This window comes from Ceratotherium simum, chromosome 7, assembly GCF_057802395.1.
Source record: "Ceratotherium simum simum isolate JZ-2026a chromosome 7, ASM5780239v1, whole genome shotgun sequence".
NCBI classification, from domain to species: Eukaryota; Metazoa; Chordata; class Mammalia; order Perissodactyla; family Rhinocerotidae; genus Ceratotherium; species Ceratotherium simum.
This window is the reverse complement of record NC_141906.1, coordinates 61,836,900-61,853,777: the sequence shown is the minus strand read 5'-3', so window position 1 is coordinate 61,853,777 and position 16,878 is coordinate 61,836,900. Positions and strand designations below refer to the sequence as shown.

The 16,878-nt window shown below is 35.7% G+C and overlaps 1 protein-coding gene across 2 annotated transcripts in view; it reads left to right on the top strand.

Annotated features, from left to right (window-relative positions):
* Positions 1-16,878, top strand: part of ARHGAP20 (Rho GTPase activating protein 20) — a 116,114-nt gene that overhangs the window by 55,847 nt on the left and 43,389 nt on the right. Inside the window, exons 3-4 of one of the 2 annotated variants that reach the window (XM_004427353.3) lie at positions 6,261-6,425; positions 14,819-14,968. In XM_004427353.3, coding sequence (XP_004427410.1) covers positions 6,261-6,425; positions 14,819-14,968 — 315 coding nt within the window. Of the gene's footprint in view, positions 1-6,260; positions 6,426-14,818; positions 14,969-16,878 lie in introns of those variants that run through there. The other variant, XM_087433675.1, reaches the window with a different exon arrangement.

The following is a 16,878-nucleotide window of genomic DNA, read 5'->3' as shown; positions in this document are numbered from 1 at the left end:
AGAGGTACAAGGCAGGATCTAAGTGCTAGATGCCAATCAAGGATTCAACTGAGAGAAAATTTTCGTGGAAGAGATGGCATTTGGAATGAGCAGTGACTGTGTGCTGGACTTGGAGGTCATCAAGATCCTATCTAGTACTTGTCATCATAATCACTAATTGATTACCACTTATAAACATAGACATGTCCAAGAAGTATTCTGAATTTTAGTTTATTTTCTTTTGTGATTTAAGATTAAGCAACACCACCTCTAAAACTGTACCTAAAAGTTGACTCACTTTTAGGATGAGCCTTAGTAATCAATATTAAGAGCTGTTACTGTGGCCACGTTTCATGAAAGCTATTATCTAGTTCTAGTAGAAAATGATTAAGATCTTAAAACTCCTTTTTGCCTTTCAGAAATGGCTTTAAAAACCTATTTGAAAATGGAATGTTAATACATAAGAAGCAGGCAGCAGGTTAATTCTTAGACTCTGCTTGTATTTGTAGATCATTTTAGACCTCTGTTAATTATAACTTGTAAATCAAAATCAGGCTATATTAAGAGGCTAAATGGAAGGTTATAATCTTACCCTCCTCCCCATTTCCATACTCTAAGAGACTAAAATAAACACATCTACATTGCACTCAGAATAAAAATAAACACTTCAGAGTCACATAATTGAGAAATACATTTTTAAGTAAGAAACACTGATTAAGATTGTAGTTTTAAAAAACACAAAGGTTATTTGTGTTTTTGTTTCCTTCTACGAAAGATTTTTTTCTTTTTAAATTATGTGAGTGCTGAGATGTTTATTTTTACTCTAGAGTACTGCAAGAATGCTGTTTTTTTTTTTTAACCAGTTCTTAGCTTGCTAAAGTCATGAGGCATCTCTGCCATACTTATATGTAGATCTTTAAAATGACAAACTGTAGGGGTGTACGTTGATGAGTCCACACTGAAAGAGAAAAATAATTTAACTTCATTGTGGATTCTCCACGATACCACCATCAAATTTACTTATTTGACAGTGTTATTGTGAGGTGGAAAATGAGTTATTATGTATGAAAATCCTTTGGAATTGCTTTAAAATGCAAACCATTTTTTTAAATAACCTAATTAATCTGTGGCCTATGCTAACCCCAAGCAAAAAAAATTTTTTAGTTCTCTAACTGCTTCAGATTAGCCTTTGTTTATGAGCATTTAAATGTTTTAGAAGTACTGTTTAAACCAGAGGTCAGCAAACCATGGCCCAGACAGGCTGCCTGTTTTTGTAAATAAAGTTTACAAAAGCCACACCTGTTCGTGTAGGTATTGTGTATGGCTGATTTTGTGATTCAGCAGCAGAGTTGAGTAGTTGACAACAGAGACCATACGGCCCACAAAGCCTAAACTATTTACTACCGGACCCTTTGAGTAATAGTTTGAGGATCCCTAGTTAAACCATAGTGCTATCTAATGGTTTATCATTATAATCAAAAAACAGTTATTTATTGACTACTAAAACCAAAATGCAAAAGACGAGTTTTTACCCTTGCAAAATTTTCCCGTCAGGCAACTAAGAGACTAAAGCTGTGTAAAACGCTTTGTTTGCCGTTCCTTCATCCATCCATTGCTTGCTAGCCTTGTCCTTGCTCAGTTTTCACAAGAGCAAGTGAAATTTCATTCTTCTTTTATATAAATTTGAAAATCACTGCATAATAAAAGATGCCATCATGCCTCCCCCTGCTCCCCCACCCCAAAAGAATTCAAAACAGAAAGGATTTTTCTCTATGATGATGAGTATGGGCCTTTTCTCTCTGCTTAATTTCAATCTATAATAGCAGACATAGAAAATCCTTTTCCCTTTTCTTTCAGAGGACTCCGAATGATTTACTTGCCTTGTTATTCACTTATACATCTCTTTAAATTATGCACAGTTATGTGCTTAATTAGTAATTAGTGAGCATAATTAGTGAGAATAATAGAATTCACTTATTAGGAGAAGTAACGATAGCTCAAAAACCACAGGAAATGATGGAACAACTCTCAGAAGTTCACCTTACCTGAAGTAGAATTGTATGCTACTTACACTTACTTTGAATACACAGTTGTAGAATTTTAGAATGTTGGAGCCAGAATGTATTACAGTCTTAAGAAAGCGGTTCTTACACTTCAATGTGCATTAGAATCACCTGAATGTCTTGTTAAAATACAGAATACTGAGCCAACCCTCCAGAGTTTCTGATTCAGTAAGTTTGAGGTGGGCCTGAGAATTTGTATTTTTAAGAAGTTCTTAGTTGATGCTGATGCTGCTTGCAGGGGACCACAGTTTAAGAATAACTATAATAGAGGAAGCGATGGCTGACCTTGGAGAGTTATCAGGATAGTGTATGGTCCTCAGCCTTTTAGTATTCCTAGGAGAGATCAGACACTTGTGACCCGTTCTATGCAAACCCAAGAAACATAGATAAGCCAGAATCTCTATTTATTGTGGCTGCCATGTGAACCAGATACTTATGGTGACAGGGCATGACCTCTTCTTATACCCTATACTTTGATGGAGACCCTGACAAGTTCTTATTCTTTGAGCTCCTTTTAAAAACTAGACTAATAAAGAAATATCTCTCAGTTCTTGTTGTTATCATTGTTCTTATTGTTGCTTGATTTTTATTTTATTTCAACTCTGTCTTGTTTCCCTGAGGTGACTCTCAACTATGCTTAGCCCCACATTTATAAACTGTACTTTAGGATAGGGTTGCTTTCACAGAGGTAGCCAACTGTATCCATCATCCATTTCCCTTTCATCAGTAATCTTAATTCCACCATTTGAGTACATGTTACAGTTAGTACCCTATGCAAATTATAAAAGGAGTTTAAAGATCTTCTACTCCAACTGCCTTACTTTACAAATGAGGAAACTGAGAAAACCAAATAACCCCCTATGTCACAGTACTCAGCAAAAAGGCTTAGATTAGCCCACTTCTTCCCCCACTCCCCATTAAGTCCTAACCTACTGAGCTCAGTTACTATGGGTGGAGGAGGGATCTGAGTCAATGTAAATGAAGTGTTTGTCCTTTGGAAAGGCTACATAGAATTTTAAAAAGAACATGTTTTGAAACCTTGCTTACTTGTAAATCCCCTTCACTTAATAGCAGTATATTTTAACTACTCTGAACATCAGCTTCCAAATGTGTAAAAGGAGGGGTAATAATACCCACCTTCAAGGCTAATTGTTTCTGTCCTCTTCCTACCTTTCCTCTTAAAGTTACCTTCTAGTGTTATGTTGCTAAAAAATGACCAGAGTTCCTGCCTTAATTCTTTACTTCTTGTTCTTTCACTCCTCAAGCCCCATTTGAGTTCTTCCCTCACCATCCTCCTGGAACTGTTTTCTTGAAGATCTTGATGACCAACTGATGATTTTTTCCCAGACATCTCAGTCTTCAGCTTGTTTTCCCGTCTACCTGTTTCAGCACTCCAGACCACCACTGCTTGTTAGTCTTCTTTTCCTGCTACTTTATTCACCAGTCTCCATCTTGTTCACAGATTCTCCTTTCTTCACCTCTTCAAATTACCTGTTTTATCAGGATGTATTTTTACCTTCTTTCTTATTCTGTGCTCCTTCCTGGGCAGTTCTAGCCATTCCTGTAGTATTATTTATGCACTTGTCTTTGTTTGATTACCAAATCTACATCTCTACTACTGACATCTCCTCTAAGTGCTAGCTGCCTGCCTGATTTCCCCATGCCACCTAGTCCACTGATAATTTCAAACTCAGTGTATTTGAAACTGAGCTCATCTCTTTTTGCCCAGCCACAATAGCCTTTCCCTCCTTGTTCTTCATCTTTATTAATCTCTAAAATGTATACAGAAATATAAAGGATTTAAATTATCCAAAGCAACTTCAAAAAAGAAAAATAAAGTTGGTAGATTTACACTAATTTCATGATTTACTGTAAAGATAGAATAATAAGACAATGTGGTTCCAGCATAAGATTTAACAAATGGATCAATGGAACAGAATAGAGAGCCCAGTGATAGACCCATGCTTTATAGCCATGTGATCTTCAACAAAGGTGCCAAAGCAATTCCACCAAGGAAGGGAAAGTCTTTTGTGCACATGGTGCTGGAATAATAAGGTATCCATATAGAAAAACAAAGTGAACCTTAGCCCGTAGCTTATAGCATAAACCAAAATTAATTTGAGATGGATCATAAACTTAGATATAAAAACTGAAATCATACGGATTTTAGTGGAAAACGTAGGAGAATATCTTCATGACTTGGGGATGAGCGAAGATTTCTTAGAAAGGTCACAGAAAGCAAATACCAATCCAAAGAAATGATAAATTAGACTTCATCAAAATTAAAAACTTTTCATCAAAAACACGATTAAGAAAGTGTACAAGCAAGTAACAGGCTGGGAGAAAATATTTGCAAAACATATATCTGACAAAGGACGAGTATCCAGGATATATAAAAACTTCCTACAACTCAATAGTAAAAGATACATAACCCAGTTTTCTTGAATAGGCAAAAGATTTGAAGACAGTTTACAAATAAAGATACACAAATGACAATTAGAATACGTATGTTCAACATCATTTACCATCAGAGAAATGTAAATTAAAATCTTAATGAGATGCTACTATACATCCACTGGAATGGCCAAAATTTAAGGCTGACAACACCAAATGTTGACAAGGTTATGGAGCAACTAGAACTCTCCTACAACATTGTTGGCAATATAAATTGGTACAACCACTTTGAAAAACTAACTGGCAATTTCTTCTAAAATTAAACATACACCTACTCTGTGACCCAGCAATTCCACTCTGAGGTGTTTATGCAAGAGAAATGAAAACGTAGGTCACAAAAAAGACCAGTGCAACATTTAATAGCAGTTTTGTTTGTAATAGCTAAAAACTGGAAAGAGCCTAGGTGTTCATCAATGAGAGAATGGATAAACAAACTTTGATGTATTTGTACAGTAGAATACTATTTAGCAATATAAAGGAATGGGTTACTAGTAAATGTAACAAAAACATGCCGAGTAAAAATTAACTTACATAAAAGAGTACATACTATGGTTCCATTTATACGAAATTCTGGAACAGGCAAAACTAATCTTCAGTGGGAAAAAAAATTAGAATAGTGGTTGCCTTGGGGGTAATGGGATGGGGATTGACTACTCTAAGGAATTTGAGGGATTTGGGGTCTGATCAAGGAAAAAAGAGAGGACTATTGGCAGAGTTGCATGAGAAAGGAAGTTCCTCACAGCATGAGACAGTCTAGAGACTTATGGCCAAAGGACCACCATCCAGAAGGGGTGGAGGGCAAGGGAACTCCTAGGGTGGGGGAGATTGGAGAGGGTGTCTCTGGAGATTTCATGTCTAGGTGCTGTCGCTCAGTAGCATGGTGGAGAGTCTCTAGGTCAGAGACTCTGAAGGGTGGTAGTGACTTGAGGTCTTATAACCACGAGGCTCTATCTTATCAATGACTAGCAGATGTTGGGTGTAATTTTGTGGAGTATGCAAAGCAGGCAAGCTATAAATGGCTAAAAATATGCTTGTCTGAGCTATTTTTAAAATAATTGGGTGTGTAAAAATTTGAATTTGGTGCCAGCAGACACCAGCAGAGCTAATGGGCCCCAGGCTGCAGTGAAGAAATAAACAACCCAGGGGCCAATACATAGAGGCCATCTTCAGCTAATTTATGTTACAACTAAAAGGAACAAGAAGAAATTTTTTGGAGTGCTGATAATGTTCTATATCTTGATAAGGGCTTAGGTTACACAGGTGAATACATTCGTCAAAACTCGGTGAATATACACCTACGATTTGTGCATTTCATTAAATATACATTTTTAAAAATTATAAATATTGAACTCTAGTTAATGCTATGCATGCTGAAGTATTTAAGGGGAAATGTACTGCTGTATGCAGTTTACACTGAAATGCCAAAAATACAATGGATTAATGAATAGATAGAAGGATAGATAGTTGGATATGTATACGATAAAGCAAGTACAGTAAAATTTTAATAGTAGAATCTATGTTGGGGTATACATGTGTTTATTATAAAACTTTCAACTTTGCTTTATGTTTGAAAATTTTCATAAAGAAATGTTAAGGACTACTGTGTGGAGATGTACTGGGGACCAGTTAGGAAACTATGCCATTGCATTAAAAAAAATTATAGAGCTTTCTATTTCTTGACCAAATATAAGCTATAATTTTATAGAAACGCGATCCTGTATCTGATCATTTGACTAAAGATCTGTGGTGTTTGATCTATTACAGGGAAAGTCCTTCTGCTAGCGTGGACACATGTGCATTTCTGTCATCATTTGTGTGCTCCGATAGGACTCTGCTAATTGATGGCAGGGTAGAACTTAAAAGAGGCCTGCAGAGGCAGGAGCGGCATCTTTTCCTGTTCAATGATCTGTTTGTTGTGGCCAAAATCAAGTAAGTATACTGTACACTCTGTCCCGGTTATCGTTATAAAATGGCATTTCCACTAACAAAGATAACCTTTCTATTCAATGCTTACTGTAAGAATGTCTGGCCTCTATTACCACAGCTAACATCTGAAGTGAGTTTTATGTTTGTTTTGTTTTTGCAAAAAAAAGTTTCAATTGTTTATTCATTCAACAAGTGTTTGTTTAGGTCCCACTGTGTACCATGCTCTGAATAAATATAGGGGATACAATGAAGAATGTGATCGATATGGTCCCTGCTTTCCTGGCGCTTTCATTCTAATATGTGAGGGGAAAATTACAGATTGTGATTAGTGCTATGAAGAAAATACAGTGCTGGGTGAAGTAAAATATGGGATATATATTAAGTAGGGGTAGTCAGGGGCAAAAACCATTGAAGGATGAAAAGGAACCAGCCGTTCAAATATTAAGAGGATGAATATTCTAGGCAGAGGGATCAGCAGGTGCAAAGGTGGAAAGTTTGGCCCTCTGGAGGAGTTAAAAGAAGACCTATGTAACTGGAGCATAATGAGCAGGAGGAGAGTAATATGAACTGAGATTGAAGAAATAGACAAGGATCACGTTATCAGGACCCTTGTAGGCTGTATTAATTATCTGTTGCTGTATGACAGATTACCCAAAAACATAACAGTTTATGACTCTAAATATCTCATACAGTTTCTCTGACTCAGGAATCTGGGAGTGGCTTAGCTGGTGGTTCTGGCCCAAGGACCCTCGTGAGGTTGCAGTCAAGCTATGGACCAGGGTTATGGTTATTTCAAAGCTCAACTGAAGTTGAGAATCCACTTCCCAGCTCACTCATGTGGATGATGGCAGGCCTCAGTTCCTCACTGACTGTTAGCCAGAAGCTGAAGTTCCTCTTCACGTGGAACTCTCCACAGGACTGCTCACAACATGGTATTGCTTCCTTCAGAGTGAAAGATTGAAGGGAATGAAGAAGAGAGTAGGCAAGTGAGAGAACACTATCATTTCTGACGTATGTCGTTGGCCATACGGACCAACCTTGGTACAGTGTGTAAGGGAACTACACAGGGTGTGAATATGAGGAAGGAGGAATCATTGGGAGACGTCTTGGAGGCTAGGTACGGCAAAGGCTATGATAAGAAGTTTGGATTTTATTCCAAAGGGTTTTAGTTAGGGGAGCAGCCTTAATGTGGGTCATATTTTTTAAATATTCTTCTGGCTATGATAAATAATGGATTAGAGGGTAGGCAAGAGTAGAAGCAAGGAGACTGGGCAGGAGGTTATTGTAGTAGTATTGATGCGAGATAACGAGGACTTTATCTGGGGAAATTGCAGTTTAATGGAGGATACAGGCACATTTGGAATATACTTGAGAGGTGACCAAAAGAATTCACTTTCCGCTCAACACTAAATGCCAATGCAGTTAACACCCGGCCTAGCAGATGGTGGTTGCTGCTTGCTCCATCCTCCATCCTCATTGTTTATGAACATAAAAGATAAGAGTAGATTAACAAATCCAATCTCATCAAAGAGATTTTTAGTCACTAGAGAATAGTAAGCACTTTTTTCTACTTTCTGCACTCTCACACCTGTTATGCCATGTCATGAATAAGACGTGGGCACTGCTAAATAGTACTTTTGCAAACACTGTATTTAATCTGAGTAGTATTAACAACAATAAAGACCTCACGCTTATTGGGATCTTATTGTATGTTAGGTATCTAGAGACTTTAACCCTTATAACTAATCTATCAAGTGGATATTATTTTTCTCATTTTACAGAAGAAATTGATACTCAGATAAGTGACTTCCCTGAGCTTACAAAGTTAGTAATTAGTTGAGCCCACATTTGAACATAGCTCTATCTTGTTTCAGAATCCATGCTTTTAACCAGTATGCGGTCTGCTGTCTCTATTACTTACCCCTTTTCTTATGGATTTCATAGAAGATTTGCTCAACTATTTAGTTTTTTGTTTTTGTTTTTTACCATTAAATCAGTCTTTCTTTTGTGATGAGTGGAAGATCTAACTAAATACTCATCTAGTAAGAAATGGTATAGAATGCTTAATGAACTGTCGATATGTTTTTTTTTTTAATTAAGAAGCAAAGACAAAGATAAGAAAACTATTTAAGAATGTATTGGGTTTTTTCCTTAGGAAAAATGTCTTTTTTTATTGTGGTAAGAAAACGTAACATGAGATATACCCTCTTAACAAATTTTTAAGTGTGCAATACAGTATTGTTAACTAACGGGCACAATGTTGTACAGCAGATCTCTAGAATTTATTCATCTTGCATAACTGAAACTTTATGCTCATTAATTAGCAACTCCCTATTTTCCTCCTCCCTTCAGCCCTTGGCAGCCAACATTCCACTCTGATTCTATGATTTTAAGTATTTTAGATACCTCATATAAGTGGGATCGAGCAGTATTTGTTCTTCTGTGACTGGCTTATTTCACTTAGCATAAAGTCTTCCAGGTTCATCCATGTTGCTGTGTATTGAAGGATTTCTTTCTTTTTTAAGACTAAATAATATTCCATTATATGTATATACCACATTTTCTTCATTCATCTGTGAATGGACATTTAGGTTATTACAACATCTTAGCTATCATAAATAGTACTTCCTTGAACATGACAGTGGTCATATCTCTTAAGGAACCTAATTTCAATCTTTTGATAAATACTCAGAAGTGAGATTGCTGGATCATATGTTCGTTCAATTTTTTATTTTTCGAGGAACCTCCATACTGTTTTCTGTAGTGACTGCACCATTTTGCATTCCCACCAACAGTGTACAAGGGTTCCGTTTTCTCCACATCCTCACCAAGACGTGTTGTCTTTTGGCTTTTTTGTTTATTTGTTTTGTTTGGGGGGTGTTTTTTTTAAATAATAGCCATCATAGCAGGTGTGAAGTGATATCTCAAGTCTTAACAAAATTAGTAAGATTGAAATCTTACCAAGTATCTCTTCCAGCCACAATGTAATAAAACTAGAAATCAGTAACAGAGCCCAGAATGTGTTTTAAATAAAAATAATGCCCACAAATGTAGTTTGGGAAGTGGATATGACGTTATAAGGAATATAGAGAAAGAAAAGTCTCTCCATCCAAGACTTTGTACTGGGTCATTTGAAGCTCTATGCTACTGATAGAGACTATTGATAGAGGAACAAATCATTATTATTTAAAAATGTGAATTAGTTACTGTTCCTTTATTTAAAATGTTGTGGATAGGTTCTGTGTGCTAGGTATTATAATAAGAAAATCACAAAGACCTCATTTAATTTTCCTAACAATCCCCCAAGACAAGAGTTGTTTTTGATATTGGACCCTGAGACTCAGGGAGGTTTGTTCAAGGTCAAACACTAGGCAATGACTGAGCTGGGATTTTAATCTAGGCCTTACTTCCAATGGCTGGCCCTTTCTACTGTTCCACATTGTACTCATTATGTGCTTAGCTTTGTGCTCAGCCTAGAGGTAGATAAGCAAACAACAAATACTTATTATAATATAGTCATGTGCCACATCACAACGTTTCAGTCGACGATGGACCACATATACGGTGGTGGTCCCATAAGATTAGTACCATATAGACTAGGTGAGTAGTAGGCTATGCCATCTAGGTTTGTGTAAGTACACTCTATGATGTTCACACAATGACGAAATTGCCTAACGACAAATTTCTCAGAATGTATCCCCATTGTTAAACTACACATGACCGTAATTTATTTCCTGCACTATAGGACCTTAAAGACTACTTGCAACACGTATTCAGTTCTTATAGAGGAAAGTATTCTCCTCTACCTTTTTTGGATTTTTTTTCCTTAGCAATTATGATATTTAATGTAGAAGACTTGTTTTCTTACCTGAAGTAATTTATTGTTCTGAATGTTGCTAGCATCTAAGTAGTTTTATGTAACCTATATAATGTTTCACCAAAAACCTGTTATATCAATACAGTTTCTTTTCTGCTAGAAAATTGCTGTTTTAAATATACAGTGGTCTCCCCTTATCTGCAGGAGAAACATTCCAAGACCCTAGAGGATCCTGAAACCGCAGATAGTACCAAACCCTATATATACTGTATTTTTTCCTATACATACATACTTATGATAAAGTTTAATTTATAAATTAGGCACATGAAGAAATTGACAACAATAACTAATAATAAAATAGAATAAATTATAAAAATATATTGTAATAAAAGTTATGTGAATATGGTCTCTCTGTCTCTCAAAATACCTGTTGTAGGGCCGGCCCCATGGCTTAGCAGTTAAGTGTGCGCGCTCCGCTACTGGCGGCCTGGTTCGGATCCCGGGCGCGCACTGATGTACCGCTTCTCCGGCCATGCTGAGGCCGCATCCCACATACAGCAACTAGAAGGATGTGCAACTATGACATACAACTATCTACTGGGGCTTTGGGGAGAAAAAAAGGAGGAGGATTGGCAATAGATGTTAGCTCAGAGCCAGTCTTCCTCAGCAAAAAGAGGAGGATTGGCATAGATGTTAGCTCAGGGCTGATCTTCCTCACAAAAAATAAATAAATAAAAAAACACAGTTTTCATTAAAAAAAAAAATACCTGTTGTACTGTACAATGGCTACAGGGTGAGATGAAGTGAGGTGAATGACATAGGCATTGTAACGTAGCATTATTTTCAAACTGCAGTTGACCACGGGTAACTGAAACCACAGAGAGCAAAACCACGGATGAGGAGGGCCTATTGACAACATCTGTGCCTATCATCTACTTCTATAGCTGACTTTTTGTTTTGATTGTCCCTTTCTCACGTAAGGTATACACCATTTTTTGTCACATTCTGCTTTTGAGGTAACTCTTTGTGTCCACTTAAATGTTTCTGTGAAGTGACAAAATCTATATCAATTAATTTAATGCTGTTCTTGCAAGAGATTCAATTCATGAAAGATTATTTTGAGTACTTTCTCCATTTATTGGGGATATTAAAAAATGTGAGTTATGTAAGTTAATTTGAAGGGTTTATGAACCCAAGACCCTTGAGATAGAGAAAACGTATAGATTTGAGGAGATAATCATTGTTATTGAATACTGCCATTTTGCAAAAATTTTGACCACAATTTTTCAGGAAATTGCTTATATGATCATTCTTATAGCAAACATTTAGATATATTCACAGATGCTTCTTAATATGAAAGAACTTAATTTTTTTTCCTGAAATAAATAGCAACCAAGGAGAAATAGCCCCCTGTAATACCAAACCTATATCTTCCTTATCACTTCTCACACTTGGATGGAGGAATGGGTTGTACCCTGGATCAATTAATTTGTTGAAATAATCTGAGTTATTTAGTGCTTAATCATGTACTTAGTGAACAAATTCACTACCTTAGTTCAGTATTACTTCAGCTCGTCTTAAGGCTCCATTTGGAAACTGCTTTCAGTCCTTAGGTTGATGCTATGGTAATAAACTCAAGTGGGATAAATAATTGACCAGCTGTCACATATTTATTTAGTCAAACTAAGTGGATTTTAGTGAGTACAATAATACAGAGGGTTTTTAAATTCCTCCCTTTATTGACTAAAGTATTTTTTTCACTCCATTTTGTGCTGAATGTTGACAGTGTTTACCTAAAACTGTTTTGAGTTTATTGTCATTCTTTTCCAAACTGAATTAGAACAAGTATTAAAGCTGGAGGAGACATTAGGGACTACTTTTTCATATTTATTAGAAAGTTAAACAAAAAGTTATTTTTCCCATAGAATTGTGGCTTTTCACTTTCTAAAGTAATATTTGCAAACATTAAAGGATTTAGAAAGAGGTTAATATTCTGTTAATGGCCATAGAGTACTCAGAATTTACTGAAAGGAAGTGACTGTACTTACTTTACATCTCCTTAAGCCGTCAGTATTCTCATATTTTATAAGCAAGTAGAGAAATAATAATGAGTTCTGTTTTTGTCAAAAACATGAAGAGAAAAAAGTTCTGATTATTAATTCATTATCCGTAGAATTACCTTCAGAAACTTGTGGAATACACCATGATCTCTACCTGAAAATATATTTAATAAAACATCTCCATCTTAGATGGAGGGAAATCTTCCTAGAATCCTGTGTATTTCAACAGTTCACTGGGATTCCTCCCAGTATAAAGACTGGAGCATAGGAAAGTAAAGAAATATATCTCTCATCTTGATAATTTTGTAGTAAGAGACTACACTGTAGAAATAAAGAATTGATTTGGTGGGTTATTGTTTTGTTCTTTCAGCCCGTTCACATTAGATTCGTACTTTTTAATTTCTATTGGAATAGTCTAATACTATTGGAAATTGAGAGTGAAAAATCGAAAGAAACACACTGTGACCCCAGGACTATCCATCTTAATATAAAGCTTTATTGGAATACTTGTTTCAAATATTTTCAAGTTAGTCCATCTAGCTTTATGGACATAAATGTTCATGAGATTTCTCCCCCCGACGCCATAATAAATAGTCCCATCAGAAAGCTTTGTAGCTATGGGGAGAAGAAAAAGTGAGGCTGAAGATAGAAAAGCTGAAGGAACTTCATGGAAAGATACTCCCATCTAGCTGCTTGATAAGAATGGCAATATCCAGGGCGTTTTATGGGTGCATAGTGGTTGAGAGCGTAAACAAGCTCGGGAGTCAACACTGCTCAAGTTCAGGTTCTAGCTCTGCTCCTTAGGCTGTTTGACTTTTGGAGAGTTACTTAATCTCCCTATGATTCCCTTTCCTTATCTATAAAATGTTTGAGGATTAAACTAAATAATATGTATAAAGTGTCTACAACAATCTCTGGAACATGGTGAGTTCTCAATAAATAATTAGCCATTAGAATGGAAGTTATTGTTTACACTTGTAGACAGCTCTGTTTTTTGTGTCGGGGGTGGATAATCTTGGCACTTAATTGATCTAGAGAAAGAATCGTTGAAATGACTTTTTTCCAGGTCGATAGGTATGGAAGTTCCCACATAGTACCTGATGTATCTGGTATAAAGATCTGCATTAGAAAACACAAAGTATGTGAAAACAGTTATGGAAACATACCTTTCCTTCCAAAAGATGTGTAGTTTTGGTTTTACATTACCTAAACAGTTGCCATGAAGAAATAAGATTTTAAAAAGAAAAAAGAAATTATATTTTCAACTGAGTCTGTTTCATAAAAAATCTAAGGATTCATAGTAATAGGATGAAAAATATTGAAATGAAATATGGAAAGATGCCATTGTGCCACAAGGCACTTTCCTATTACACTTAAATTCAGTGTCCCCTACGGGAAGCATAAATGAGGCTTTGAATCTAGATTATCCTTCAGGTATAGTTCCTGCAAAATCCTTTTTCATTTTATAAGTTCTACTGAAGAGTATTAGCTTTAAATATTGTATGAGGAGTCTTAGAGAGACTTCCATATGAAGTACCTTTGATTTCATTTTAGCTTTCAGTGTTTCCACTAATAATAGTTCTGAATGACAGGAAGTACCCAAGTTTCCGTGGGCATTCTCTTCATCCTTCCCAGTGCTTTCTAACTATTCAAGTCTCAGGTCCATTATGAGCATTAAATCTGTGAATTAGGTCAAAAGGTATGGTGGTTTCAATATCAGGGTTCTGAGGAGGATTAGATAGAAATTGTCAAAAAGCAATTTCATTGCCGACTTAAAGTAGATCACTTTCTGGGTTCCCAGAGATGAATATTAATTGCGTCAACTCTACTTAAATATAATACTTCCTGGCCTCTTGTTTTTTTTTTCCAGTTTAGTTTAGGGTCTGTTTTTAGGCTACAGTTTTTTAAATTTTAACCAGAATATAAAGGAAAATGGTATGAACAAAATCTTAAGAAAGGAAATTTAAAATAATATTTGCCTCTAAAGACTAGAAAATCTCGTAACCACTCAGTTGGAAATGCATAGTAAATTTCTCTCATTAATTCCAGATGATGTTTTTTAGTGCATCTGCCTCTCTTAAGGTGAAAATTTTATAAATATTTTAATAAATAATGTGTATTTTTAATCTCTTGTTCAGCCACTCGAATCTTTTTGGACGTTGACAAGTTATAAATAGTAAATGAATTAATTTTTTATAATAGCAGTAGATTTAAAATTAAGTTTTTGATCCAAATGCAATGCTCAATGTATAGAAAAATAAAGCAGCCAGTTTATGGTTATTTGCTGCCATAAGTGCAGGCATGAGGACTAATACACCAAATGTTACAAAGGCCTTTTTGAGCCAAGGTAGCCAACCATGTTGCAATTTACTGTGGTAAGCACTGAAGATGAAAACAATGAATAAGACATTCTTTTCCTATGATTAGTGAAAACTGTCGTCTTATCACAAGTGCAGAAATTCTCGTAAAATTTAAGAAACAAAATGACAAGAAGTCCTGTCTGGTTTTTGTCTTCTTAGATATAACAACAACCTTAAGATAAAAAATAAAATTAAATTAAGTGACATGTGGACAGCAAGCTGTGTGGATGAAGTGGGAGAAGGCAACACCAATGCTATGAAATCTTTTGTCTTGGGCTGGCCCACAGTGAACTTTGTGGCCACTTTCAGGTAAGAACCATAGCTTGTCCTATATTTACATGGGTTAGCTACTGTGAAATATCATCAACTATGTAATTTCTAGGATGGAGAGAAAGAAGTTAATCAAATTTTGTTCCTCTAATTTTTTTAAAGGAAAATATTTTATTCTGATTTTGCGTAAAGTCAATAACTCATCTTTTGACCACCCCCAATAAAGACCCTTGTATGCCTTATGTTTCTCCCAGAGACCTTTTTTTTTTTAAATATATGAAAAGTAATGGTAAATATTGAGAACTCTTGGAGTCATTTATCTTGGTTTGACCAGTGATTTTTAAAGGGGCTCTACTGAAACACCTCAAAGACTATGGAAGCAGATTAGAGTGGTCAGAGCTCTAAGACCCCCTCTCCAACATCCCCTTCCCTAATCGTCAGGTATTGTTTTACATATTGAGCTTTCGAGTTTGTCTTATCAAACCACTGAAATAGACTTTCACTGAAACAAATTTTATAAAATAGTCCAATTAAGTTTAAATAACTGGTTGATATTCCCAAATTTTCTAAAGAGTAGTTTTTAATCATAGAAATAAAAGTAGTATCATGAAATGATGATGTGCCTGAGTTGTACATCAGGTTCTTATTTGGTATCTGTAGAGATGTGACAATCAAAAGCAAATTTATGATTCAAGGAGTGAAAGTTAGTTTCCTAAGACTCACTCCTTGGCTGAGATGGGATTAGAAAATATATAAATATAGAATCTTTGTGCTCTTATCCTGAGCATGCTAAATTGGCACTTTTCAGGGTGAGCATACCAAAACTCACACCTGTGATTTGAACAACTGCACCCTCAAGTCCACTATTTGTTTTATACTTAAAGAGTCAGTCCTCATCACATGCGCACAATGTTTTTCTTTCTGTTTCTTCTCTCCCCACTACCACCAAATGCTTCAGGCATCATCCTAAAGCCACATAACTAAAGTTTTCCAAGCTGTTAATCTTCTAATAAAAGAAAGATATGTTATTAAATTCTGTTATGCACTGTTAACCTACCACAAGACGTTAAGAACTTATTTGGAAGAAACATGTGTTTGTTTCATTCTCTGCATATCTTCTTTTCCCTGAGAGGTATCTCTAGATATTATCATTTCCTATTGCTTAATCTCCTTGGAGTTACAAGTGAAAGGAAGCAATTTCTAGTGAGAGGTGAGACTATGTAATGTCTTTAATCAAGGGGTTTCCATGAAACTTTTTTTAAGAAGAAGGGAAAATTTGGAAACAAATTTATTTGTACATTGTATTCCTCAAAAAGTATAGTACTTTAGCCAAATGATTAAGATTAACATCACTAGTGAGGTCATGTGAATATCATGTACCCCTTGATAGAATGTGATGAGAAGAGCAATTCGCCTCTGTGTTATTCCTTCCCAAATTCTATAACTCCAATCTAATCATGAGAAAAATGTCAGACAAGCCCAAACTGAGGGATGTTCTATAGGTTATGTGACCAGTACTCCTCAAAACTGTCAAAGTAAAAAGAAAAAAACTGTCAAGCAAAAAAAAAAAGAACAGGAAAAGACATAGAAACTGTCATGGACTAGTCACTAAGGAGACATGATAACTAAATGCAATGTGGTATCCTGGATTAGATCCTAGAACAAAAACAGGACGTTAATGGAAAAACTCATGAAATCTGAATAAAGTCAAGAGTTTAGTTAATAGTAATGTACCAGTATTGGTTTCTTAGTTTGACAAATGTGCCATGATAATCTAAGAGGATAACATTAGAGGAATCTGAAACTGGGTGAGAGGTATACAGGGCCTCTCTGTACTATCTTTGCAACTTTTCTGAAAGTCCAAAATTATTTCAAAATTAAGAGACTACTTCTTTAAAAAAAAGTAGCGTTGAAGATATCTGTCTCTGGTATGGCAGAGTGAGGTCTTG